This window comes from Mustela nigripes, chromosome X, assembly GCF_022355385.1.
Source record: "Mustela nigripes isolate SB6536 chromosome X, MUSNIG.SB6536, whole genome shotgun sequence".
NCBI classification, from domain to species: Eukaryota; Metazoa; Chordata; class Mammalia; order Carnivora; family Mustelidae; genus Mustela; species Mustela nigripes.
The window spans coordinates 29787707-29799457 of NC_081575.1; the positions used below are offsets into that span (position 1 = coordinate 29787707).

The window sequence follows — 11751 nt, forward strand, 5'->3', positions numbered from 1 at the left end:
GGGGGGCTCAGTCATTAAGCGTCTGCATTGGCTCAGGTCATGATCCCAGGGTCGTGGGATTGAGCCCTGCATCAGGCTCCCTGCTCAGTGAGGAGCCTGCTTCTCCTTCTCTCCATCTGCCCCCGCTCCCCCTGCTTGTACTATCTCTCTCTCTGTCAAATAAATGAGTAAGGAATCTTAAAAAAAAAAAAAAAAAGGAGAAGGAGAAGAAGTAGTAGTAGTAGAAGTAGAGGTCAAAGTCGAAGTTGAAGTCACAGCTTGTGGGCCTCCAGGATCAAGCTCAGCCGGCAGGCCCGGGATACTGGGTCAGGGTCCGACACCTTTGCAAACACAGTGTTCCCTCTTCCTGGAAAGCCATCCTCACTCCCTTTCTCTGTCCCTTCCCATTCCTTCATCAGGATTTCCGTCAGGCAGCCACTTCTCTGAAGACCTTTTCCCTGACCTTCTCCTGCCCGGGCTGGGGAAAGGGGTACTCTGTGCTCTCCCGGGATCCCATTCACCGCTCCCAGCACATGGGCCACCCTGGGCTGCAAACGACAGTACCGTCCATCCCGCTACTGCACACGGTACGGGCATGCGACTTGTCCAGCGAGTGCACACATCTGTTCCGCATCCTCTCCGCTTCCTCCAGAGGCCTTCACCCCCTGCACGAGGGCCGGGGTGCCTCATTTCCTGCACTCCACCCCACCTGCCATGCACCCCCTCGCTCTCATCCATCCCCATCACCGGCTCCCTCTTGTATGTGCCTGGGGCTGCTTTTATCATAGGAAGACAGGGGTGGGGCTTATGCAAATGATATGAATATCTGAGGTGTCATGAAAATGAAAATATTCAGGGAGCGCCTTGGTGGCTCAGTCGGTTGAGTGGCCGAGTGGCCGAGTGGCCGACTCCTGGTTTCGGCTCAGGTCACGACCTTGGGGTCATGGGATCGAGCTCCGGGGCCGGGCTCCACGCTCAGCAGGAGAGTCTGCTTGAGATTCTCTCTTTCCCTCCCCTTCTGTCCCTCCCCCTGCTCCTGCACACTAGCTCCCCCCTCTCTCAAATAAATAAATAAATCTTAAAGGAAGGAAAAAAAAAGAAAATATCCAGATATTTCCCCAAAGAAACAATGGAGGGAGAACTCAGCATCTTAGAAAAATTACCTACGGGAACGAAATAGCCGATGGGGTGGCTGGGGCCGACTGGGATGGCAGAAAAGTCGTCTGTGAACCGTTTCATCTACAGCTTTGTCTGTAGACCCAGGTCGATATGTTTTGAACTTTACATTGAAACAGAACACCCACACAGAAAAGTGCACAGACCCAGAGGGTACAGCTAGATGAACCATCACAAAAGCAAACACACCCACGGATACAGCACCCAGAGCGAGGAACGGAATATGACCAGCGCCCCCCACCCTGCAAGGGATCACCACTACCCTGACTTCTCATGGCACAGGGTCCGTTCTCCTGGCTTGTGTCTTTCCGTAAATGGAATCATACAGCACTCGTGCTTTTGTCTGGCTTCCTTTGTACCACGTGCTTGTGGATGTTTATGAGATCAGCGCCGCCACCCTGGGTCGCTGGGAGTTTGTTGTCATTGCTGGAGAGGAAAGGGTGGCAAATGTTTTAGTGTCTTTTTTTTTTTTTTAAAGATTTTATTTATTTATTTGACAGAGAGATCACAAGTAGGCAGAGAGGCAGGCAGAGGGAGAAGCAGGCTCCCCGCCAAGCAGAGAGCCCGATGCGGGACTCGATCTCAGGACCCTGAGATCATGACCTGAGCCAAAGGTAGCCGCTTAACTAACTGAGCCACCCAGGCGTCCCAAATATTTACAGAACTTAGAAACTTAATTTACAAAAAACATTGTCTCTTCATGTTTTTCATCTTCCCTCCCACTGCAAGAAATGACTGTTCTTTTCAAGGGAAGCTCCTCTCCAATGCCCTTCAGCCTGCCATGTGTTCCCACTATACCTGCACTTCCTTGCAACTTGAATCTCTCTCTTTCCCATCGTCTTCTGCACAGACCTACCAAAAACAACCAGCTCTTGAGCTCACCACCCTAAGGATCCTTCTTCATCTCCTTCTCTTCCCGCGCAAACATCTTAAAAGCATCTCCGTCCCCTCAAGCCCCGCCCCACCTCACTGCTCACTCTCTCCCCTTCTCGCCACCTTCCTCGCCTCCCATCTGTAGGCGCCCACCTTTCACAGGCACCAGGGAGCACCTGAGGGCAAATCCCGGAGCCTCTTCACAGCCCTTGTCCCTTCTGAAACCTGTGGGACCCAGCTCTGCTAGATTCTGGCCCCCGAAACTTGCCTCCCGCACTCTGGTGACATGCTGGATCTTTGGCTACAGCGCTCTCCTCCCCAAGTGCCCGTGTCCTCATCCCACCTGTATTCACCTGCTACGGCTACCCTAACAACACGCCAGACTGGGTGCCGCAAACGACCGAAACGTCTCATGGTTCTGGAGGCTAGAAGGCCACAGCCAAGGCATCAGCGGGTCTGGTTTCTCCTGAGGCCTGACTGGCTTGCAGAGGGCCGGCCACCTTCCACTGTGTTCTCACATGGTCTCTGAACGTCCCTGCTGTCTTCCTGTGTGTCCTACTCTCTTCTGATAAGGACACCAGGCAGATTGGACTAGGGTCCACAGGAGCAAGCCTCATCTTAACTAATTCACCTCTGTTAAGGCCCTGCCTCCAAAGAGTCACATTCTCAGGGACGGGGCTAGGGCTCCCACATACAAATTATAGGGGAACTCAAGTCAGCCCATAACACGACTGCCCCCCTTCTAAGGCTGGATTCAAATGCTATCTCCTCCCCTAGCTGGCAATCGACACTCCTTCAACATTCTTGTAATAGTTTATTTGGTTCCTAGCACTGTCTGCCCTGTTACAACACAAGGGAATGAAATTAATCACGGTTGCCGTGTATGGAGCCGGACGGTGGTAATGGACCAGGTGGATATGAACGCAGGACTTCATAGGTGCTTGACATGTCTGAGTGGTGACTGCGAAGCCTGCCAGAGCACTGGGAGTTAAGCAGTAGTGTTTATCCCCATTTTCTGGAAGAGAGAACTGAGGCATGGACAGGCTGAGCAATGGATCCAAGGTCACGTGGCTTGTGCGTTGCGCTGTTGGTATTTGAACTGCGGGCATCCTAGCTTCAGAGTCGGCCAGCCTTCACTTAGTGCCCTTTTCAGTTCAACAGACACCCGGGCCTACCATGTGTTAGGCTTGGGTCTTGGTGCTGGGGGTACGGGAGCAAACAAATCTGGCAAAATAAAAAAAAAAAAAAAACACAAAACACCCTGCCCTCATGGAGGCTCGTGGTAATGGGACAGTTCTGTATTTTATCATGGTAGTAGTTCCGCAAGTTACACATGGGATAAAACTATATAGAACCAGACATACACACACACAGACAAGTGCATATATAACTGGTGAATTCTGAATAAGCTCTTTGGATTGTTCCAATGTCAATTTCCAATGTCAATTCTCCTGTCAATTTACATTAGTGAAGAAAGACACGGACCCTCCAGCAGGCTGAGTGGAAGGTGCACAGGACTTCTCTGTAGGTTTGGGGGAGTTCTCATGAACCCCTAATTATTTCAAAATAAAAAGTTTAAAAAAGGGGTGCCTGGGTGGCTCAGTGAGTTAAGCCTCTGCCTTCGGCTCAGGTCATGATCCCAGCGTCCTGGGATCGAGTCCCGGGATCGAGTCCTGCATCGGGCTCGCTGCTTAGGGAGGAGCCTGCTTCCTCCTCTCTCTCTGCCTGCCTCTCTGCCTACTTGTGATCTTTGTCTGTCAAATAAATAAATAAAATATTTAAAAAAAAGTTAAAAAAAACCTCTCTGCCCCCACTGAGATTCATTCCAACGTGGAATTAGATGACCAATAAGTGATATGACAGGCAGGAAGGTGCTAAGTATTACCGAGAAAAGCAGGGAGTCGGGCTATAGAATGTTGGGGGTAAGTGGTCTCTCTTAACCGGAGACATCTAAGCCTTGACTTGCAGAACATGAGGAGACCAGCCACAGGCTACCTGGGGAAATGGGAGTCCTGGGCAGGGAGAACACCTAGGACTAAGGCTGTGAAGAGAACTGTGTCTGGAGTGTGTAGGGAAGGGCAAGGAGGTCCGTGAGGCTTTAGCAAACTAAGTGAGCGTTAGAATAGCAGGAGGTTGGGTCGGAGAGGTAAGGTAGTCCAACCAACTGGGTAGGGCTTTTCAGGCCATGGCAAATTTTTTTTTAAAAAGATTTTATTTATTACTTATTTGACAGATGCAGCAAGAGAGGGAACACAAGCAGGGGGAGTGGGAGGGGGAGAAGCAGGCTTCCCACTGCATGGGGAGCCTGATATGGGGCTCGATCCCAGGACCCCAGGATCATGACCTGAGCCGAAGGCAGATGCTTAACCAACTGAGCCACCCAGGTGCCCCTCCTGTACTGTCTTTTATTAGGAGAGGAATAGGGAGCCACTGGAGAGTGTTGAGCAGAGGACTGATGTGATCTGCCTAAGGACTTGAAAAGGTCACTCCAGCTGCTGTAGGAAGCCAGAACAGAAGAAGGGAGACCAGCGAACAGAAGAAGGGAGACCAGCGAGGAGCCTTAAAATTATGTAGGTGACAGCGGGTGGTTTGGACCCGTGCAGAGGTGATGAGAAGTCCTTGGTTCTGGATACACCTCCAAGTCAAGCTGACCAGATTTGCTGACAAACCCAATGTGGGATGTGAGAGAGAAGAGTGGAAGATAAACTGTAGCCCAAGCCACAGGAAGAATGGAGGTGCCATTGTTTTAAATGGGGGACTTTGAGGGACCTTGTTGGGTGGGTGGGGGGAGGAAGATCAGGAGGGCTGTTGGGGACATATTAAGTTTAAGGCATCTAACTGGATATTGGACATGTAATTGACATCTAACTGGATGTTGGGAAGGTAGCAAGAGTTCAAGGAAGGTCCAAGCTGGAGATATATGTTTGGGTATCATAAACCAAGAGAATTTAGAGCCTTGATATTGGATGAAATTGTCAAAGGAGGGAGTGTATATAGAAAAGAGAAGAAGTCCACAACTGAACATTGGGGCTCACTAATGTCAAAAAGGATTTGAGATAAGGAAGAATCAGCAAAAGAAACAGAATGGGTAGCATGCAAGGAAGAAGGAAATCCAGGTAGAATGAAGAGCGCCCCTATAAAGCTGTAAGAATTAAAAAGACTATTTACCCTCCCTGGTACCTGCTCTACCTGCTCCCGGTGGCCCTGAGGGGACACAGGCTGAAGAGTAGGAGTCAGAGGGGGGGACTGGAGGCGAGCTGGAGGGGGAGCGGAGGGGAGCAGAGGAGGAGCTAGTGTGCCGGTTGAAATGTCAGAGAGAGATCACAAGTAGGCAGAGAGGCAGGCACAGAGAGAGAAGAAAGCAGGCTCCCCACTGATCAGAGAGCCCGATGCAGGGCTCGATCCCAGGACCCTGGAATCATGACCTAAGCTGAAGGCAGAGGCTTTAACCCACTGAGCCACCCAGGAGCCCCAAAATTGATTAAATTTATTTTAAAAGTCTTCTTAACATACTTCTCCTATGGGTCTAATAACTATAGTTGATCCTTGAACAATGCAGGGATTAGAGAGGTCAACCTAGCGCAGTGGAAAATCTGCATGTAACTTTTTGACTCCCTCAAAACTTAATAGCCTACTGCTGACCAGAAGCCTTACTGATAATGTAAACAATCGGTTAACACATATTCTATACATTATACATATTATATACTGCATCCTTAAAACAAAGTAAGCTAGAGAAAAGGTTATTAAGAAAATCATAAGGGGGCTCATGGGTGGCTTAGTCGGTTTGATTTCCACATAGGTCATGATCTCAGGATCGTTAGATCAAGCCCTGTGATGGGCTCTGCACTGGGCCTGGAGCCTGCTTAAGATTCTCCCTCTCTCTTGGGTGGCTCAGTGGGTTAAGGCCTCTGCTTTCGGCTCAGGTCATGATCCCAGGGTCCTGGGATCGAGCCCCGCATCGGGCTCTCTGCTCTGCAGGGAGCCTGCTTCCTCCTCTCTCTCTCTCTCTGCCTGCCTCTCTGCCTACTTGTGATCTCTGTCTGTCAAATAAATAAATGAAATCTTTAAAAAAAATAAAAAAATTTTTTTAAAAAGGAAATCATAAGGAAAACACATTTATAGTTCTGTACTGTATTATTAGAAAATATCCACCTATAAGTGGACCCATGAAGTTCAAAACCATATTGTTCAAGGGTCTACTGTACTGTAATTCCAAAGAAGTGATGAGTTTATAAATGATATTTCAAGAGGCCTCCATCAACTGCAATGTAATATGAAACCACCTTTGATTTCCACTGGTGACAAAGTCTCAGGTAATGTTAATGCCACTACAGTTTGCTGCCTACCTTTGTAAATAAAGGGTTAGATTTCAGACAGTTTGATAATAACGAATTTGTGATTTTTGTTTTCCCATTCAAGTTCATGTATTCTGTGAATTCTACCCATGGACCATTTGTGGACCCCAGGTTAAAAACCCTCACCTTAATCTACTGGTACAAAACCGCTTGAGGTGACTGCAAATGCACAGAGAGGTTTTTGTTTTTTAAATGTGGAGAAAAAAAACCACGAACACGGGGATCATTAACATCCAAAACGTATGCCATTAGTTCCCATATATTTTGCAAAGTGGGTTAAAAGCCTGGCATTCCTAGCAGCCAAGTTAAAGGTTGTCCCGAACTTTCTCCGCTCAGACCTCGATTAGCAACCTCTTGCCTGGGCTTACCGGACCCTCCTAGGGCAGCCCCCGCTGCCGTCTTTTGCTTCCTCCATCATCACCATCCCTTCCCGTCCAGCGCGGCCCGGCCAGATCAAGACAGGGCCGAGATGCGTGCTGCCGGGCCAACCTGCGGAGGTTAGCCCTCCGGTCTCTCCCTCCCAAGCCCGGGACCAGAGGACCTTGTACTCGGACGTGACGTCTCCCCCGCCTGCCCTGGACATTAGCCCCGCCCACTCTGCTCCCTCCGCCTTCGGGAAGGGCTCCCCCTGTGGCATCTACCACGGGCTGCGGGCCTCACCCACGAAGCACGGTGTCCTTAGCACACTGACAGGCTCCCGAGGAACGCACTTACGGAAGTGTTGCAAAGGGAATCCCTTTTCTCATCCACAGACCCGGTTTGCCAAATTCCCACGGTAGCGCGGACGAACGCGGGGGCGGAGCGGGGGATTTGAGCCTCGCTCTGGCTTCTAAGCTCCGCCCTCCGCTGCGTCTTCTAAATACGTCCTTCCGGCCGTTTCTTCCTTTCTCTTTTTCGCCGCCATCCTGCTGTGTGCTGCGCGCTGTTAATTGACCATGGTAAGTTCATCCGTTCCCATCGGCTCTGGGGTGGGTTCCCGAAACCTGAGGTCTCTGCGAGCTCGCCGGCGCCGCACTCTACATCGAGGTGCGGGGGCCCTTTTAAGCCCTTTTTCCAGGGAAGGTCGAGTACGGCCCACCGCTCCAGCCCGCGGGCCTGGCGGGAAGCTAGCAAGGGATTGGAGAGGGGCTGGCTACTCTGGCGATGCGAGGGCCGAGGGGTGGTGCTTTGTGCGCCGCCCCGGCTAGCAGGGCTTCCCACTGGCCTTCGCCCTTCTGGAGCGAACTGTGGTTCTGGGGTGGGGAGGGGTGTCCACTCCAGAAATCGTGGCCAGACAGTGGGGTGCCCGCCGCATGTGCCAGGCATCGAGAAGGGAATGGGGTCTGCTGGTTTTTTGGAAGTTTTTTAAGGTGGCGCCCAGGATCATACCACGTTAGGAGCTTACGGGATTTGTTAGTGCTTTGTTCATGGACTTAGCATCTCCCCGTGGAAGCACCTGGAAGGGGTGCCGCGGTGTGGATCTGCGTGCTATTCGGGCGTTCTTAGTAAAATGCCCGCTGCGGACAATTGTGGTCGTGGGTTTTACCTGTGATCGTTTTCTGAGAAATTAAAATTGCTGTATGTTTCGGGGTATGGAGAGGGATCGGTATCTGGTTTTTTTTAGTTGGTAGGAAATTTACAGCTGCTCTAGTGAGCTGGGAGACAAGGATGTAGTCTTTGCCTTCTTTATAATGGCCCCCTGTTACGCAAGGTGCAAGGGTGTGTTGGACCACGTTAGCCAGACTTGAGACTACCACTCCTGCCATTTCCGGATTGTACGGCAAACGGAGGAGTGGGAGTGGACGAGGTTGGACTTGGATGACCCAAGCTCTTAAAGGCAAAAAATGAAATGAGAAATTGGGAAAGTCGTCCTTGAAAATATATTTTAATAGAGTAGAATTAATGCCAAAATGATAAGGGGCGGGAGACGCTTGGGTGGCTCAGTCGTTTAAGCGGTCCACTCCTGATTTCGGCTCCGGTCGTGATCTCAGGGTCCTGGGGTCCAGGCCTGCATCTGGCTCCGCCCTCAGCGAGGAATCGGCTCTGCCTGGGCACTGACTCCTCCTGCTCCGCCCCTCGCTCTGGCGCATGCGCTCTCCGTGTGGTTAGCTATCCCTGTTTAACATTGTGCACTGAAACTCCTTGACTTGCAAGCGCTAGATTGTTCTGGTTGACAAAAAGCTGTGCTCTTTTGAGAAAACCAAGTTCTCCAGCCATCCCCAATGGTCCTCTGGGTCCTGGGGTGACAGCAGGGACAACTGGAAGTTATCCTAGCCTTGGAGCATGCATGATCTAGGTTTGGATCCCAGCTCTGTGCGTTAATACTCTGATTTGGGGTGGGTTACTTGCTTTCCTGACTTTTATTGCTGATTTTTACTCGAACGGTGGGGATTATGGTATCTGCCTCCAGAAGTTGTGAGGAACAAAGCAAAGGAAGGATGAGTTTAGCATTGAGAACGTTGGTTTTGGTATAGGTGAAGCATTCAGATGTTTGTGGATTGAGGGCGTCTGACTTTGAATCAGTGGAGCAAGCTCTTGGTGTTGCTGTCTAAATTGATTACATTTCCTTCCCAGTCTTCTCACAAGACTTTCAGGATCAAGCGATTCCTGGCCAAGAAACAAAAGCAGAATCGTCCCATTCCCCAGTGGATTCGGATGAAAACTGGTAATAAAATCAGGTAAGGACCCCCACAACCACCTGCTTGTTTTTGTGGTTGCTGTTGTATTTTATTTTATGTTTAGGTAATTAGGTTTTTGGTGGGCAGCAAAGCAAGGTTTATTGAGTGATAGCAAAGTGATAGTACAAAGCTCCTGAGGAGGGAGGGGACCCGAGAGGGTTGCCCTATGGTCGTTTTTACAAAGTGCTTCCTCCATGTTTCTGTACGGCAGCCCGGGCCACAGCTGGGATTCTGGGTAGACATGCCAGTATTTGTTAATTTCCTGTTGTTTTCAGTCTGTGCCAGAAGGTAAGGTGGAAGGCTGTCCTCCTTACTCATCACAGTGGGGAAGACCATGTTGCTCACTCAGTCCATCTTGAGGTGTTTATCTTTTTGAAAGATTGGGTGATTGCTCTCCACTGCAGAAGAAGTTGAATTGATGGTTTTGGGGAAAAAACATTATTCAAATGGCTACAGAGGGCCTCCAGGGTCACCTAGGCTAACAGGCAAAGCTAAACCTAAAACTCAGGTCTCCGGTGCACCTTTCAGTCTCACTGCTCTCTGGGGGGCCAGGTGTACCTTTAGACAGGTCTCCAAAAGAAGAAAAATAAGCATCAAAAATTGGTGGTATTTGCTCAAGGGCTTGCATCCAGTGACAAGCCCCTGTGAGTTAAACACCTTCCAGAACTTGGATTGGTTTAAAATGAAGTAGTAGATTTTTCTGGCTTTCCCAAATAAGTGAGCCCAAAAGACCACAAAGGAAGAGGAAGCAAATACTGTTACCAAAATTTTTATTTGAAAAGCCTTTTTGTTTAAGCTGAGACCATAGAGCGGGCCTAGCCATTGGGTCCCTTTCGCAAGGTAGACTTCGAAGCTGAGGAATGCCAAGATCGTGACTCCAGTATGGACTCTGATTTGATTAAATTACAAGTCTAAGTGGGAATAGTTTGCTGGTTTGAAGACCAAGATGTGAATGTGGGGGCCTGTTTCCTTAATTCTTCTAGCTGGTTACAAAGACAAGTGAAAATCATACTCTTGCACCTTCTAGGCCAGTTAGTTGCTGCCTTTAGTTACTGTATACCGAACACCGGCCTCCATCATTTATATTTATATTAATAGATTAGAACTGCAGCTGGATTGTAAAACCCCTGGTGTTGCCATCAGAATGATGCTGAGAAAACCATTCGCTTGGCCAAATGGTTACTTTGGCAGCTCAGCCCTTGTATGCACATGATGGGTTTCTGTTGAGAATCTCAGCCATCCATAGTAAAGCCCTTTGATTTATTTAAAGATTTATTTATTTGGCATCGAGAGAGGGAACACAAGCAGGGGCAGAAGGAGAGGGAGAAGCAGGCTCCCTGCTAAGCAGGGAGCCTGGTGTGGGGCTCGATCCCAGGATCCCAGTATCATGACCCAAGCCAAAGGCGTATGCTTAACGACTGAGCCACCCTGACACTCTGTAAAGCCCCTTTTTAATGTGTTGGCGTGAACATGGGTTTCTCTGTCATACGCCCATCTGGTGGTGGGACCTGCTGTTCTTGGGTGTTGTGCAGTATGAAAAAAATGTGTGGTTAAAAGTGTACAACTCAGCCCCAAGGAACTGGCAACAGTTGAATGATCTTTCTGTTAAAGTCAGCTGTCTTACAGCTTTTTAAAAGTGTTTTGAGGGGCACCTGGGTGGCTCAGTGGGTTAGGCCTCTGCCTTCGGCTCGGGTCACAATGTCGGGGTCCTAGGATCGAGCCCCGCATCGGGCTCTCTGCTCAGCCAGGAGCTTGCTTCTCCCTCTCTGCCTGCCTCTCTGTCAAATAAATAAATACAATCTTTTTTTTAAAGGTGTATTAAAAGCAGGTTGCAATTACAGTGCTTCCTTTTGTGGACGTACTGACATTATCCTGCTGAAAGAAAATCTGTGTCAGTCCTGTTTGATTTTGCCTTCATGAGGGTAAAGTCGTGACCGAGTGACACGGACAATTCTGAGGTAGCCTTAGCCCTGCAGATCTCTTGCTTTGATACTGAAATGATCGAGGGTGTTGTTGACCTTTCATAAAAATGAATGTGGGGGCTTTTACTTGTGGGTGACCCATGGGTAGAAATGTTGCTTTGGATGAAGTTGGGGAGTGTTCGAAAGAAATGTGTCTGGGTCTAGCCCCCGGGGTATGAATCCAAAGTAGGTGGGGGTATTCTTGGGAGGGGCAAGAGCTTCCCCACTGGTCCAGTCTCCCTTTAAGAACCAGTGTGTTTTCCTAGCCTGGAATCCTTTCGAGAGGTAAAGATTTGAATTGATGAGTTCTTAAACACATCTAGCAAATCACTGTTGACTCTCCAGAGAGAGCGCCAAACCTGTTAAAGGAAGGGAAAAGGGACCCGTCGGCTTTGAGGATTTTATGGTACTGACAAGGCAGGGTTTGTGGTGAATGGGGGCAGCGGAATTGAGGTCAGACTGCCCTCGTAACCAGCAGTGTCTTTCTGTGCAGGTACAACTCCAAGAGGAGGCACTGGAGGAGAACCAAGCTGGGTCTCTAAGGCGTCCCACATCATGCGATGACACACCTAATTGGCACCACGTATTTAATTAAGCTACTTGAGGATCATGTGTTCTATTCCATCACCCTGTAAACACCTTTCTGCCTGGCCAATAGATACCATTTATCAGCGAAAGATTTTTCTGTTACTATAGCTCTGCACTAGTGGGTTGGTTTGGTAATAAACGTGAGGCCTTTGAGCTGTA

The 11751-nt window shown here is 49.4% G+C and overlaps 1 protein-coding gene, 1 long non-coding RNA gene and 1 other non-coding gene across 7 annotated transcripts in view; 2 read left to right on the plus strand and 1 right to left on the minus strand.

Annotated features, from left to right (window-relative positions):
- LOC132007331 (uncharacterized) overlaps window positions 1–7186 on the minus strand; it is a 9484-nt gene extending 2298 nt beyond the window's left edge. The window contains exons 1-3 of one of the 5 annotated variants that reach the window (XR_009401312.1): window positions 7101–7186; window positions 1424–1581; window positions 1143–1230 (exon numbers count right to left, since the gene is read on the minus strand). This is a non-coding gene — a long non-coding RNA (uncharacterized LOC132007331). Of the gene's footprint in view, window positions 1–1142; window positions 1582–7100 lie in introns of all 5 variants that reach the window. The other 4 variants (XR_009401311.1, XR_009401309.1, XR_009401310.1 and 1 more) reach the window with 4 other exon arrangements.
- Window positions 7187–7226: 40 nt separating this feature from the next.
- RPL39 (ribosomal protein L39) lies at window positions 7227–11745 on the plus strand. Its single transcript, XM_059385458.1, has 3 exons — window positions 7227–7324; window positions 8940–9043; window positions 11498–11745. Exons 1-3 carry the CDS (start codon window positions 7322–7324, stop codon window positions 11544–11546), a joined length of 156 nt encoding a protein of 51 aa, XP_059241441.1. The 5' UTR covers window positions 7227–7321; the 3' UTR covers window positions 11547–11745.
- Window positions 10865–10996, plus strand: LOC132007961 (small nucleolar RNA SNORA69). Its single transcript, XR_009401506.1, has one exon. It is a non-coding gene; the product is annotated as a small nucleolar RNA SNORA69 (small nucleolar RNA).
- Window positions 11746–11751: the final 6 nt, after the last annotated feature.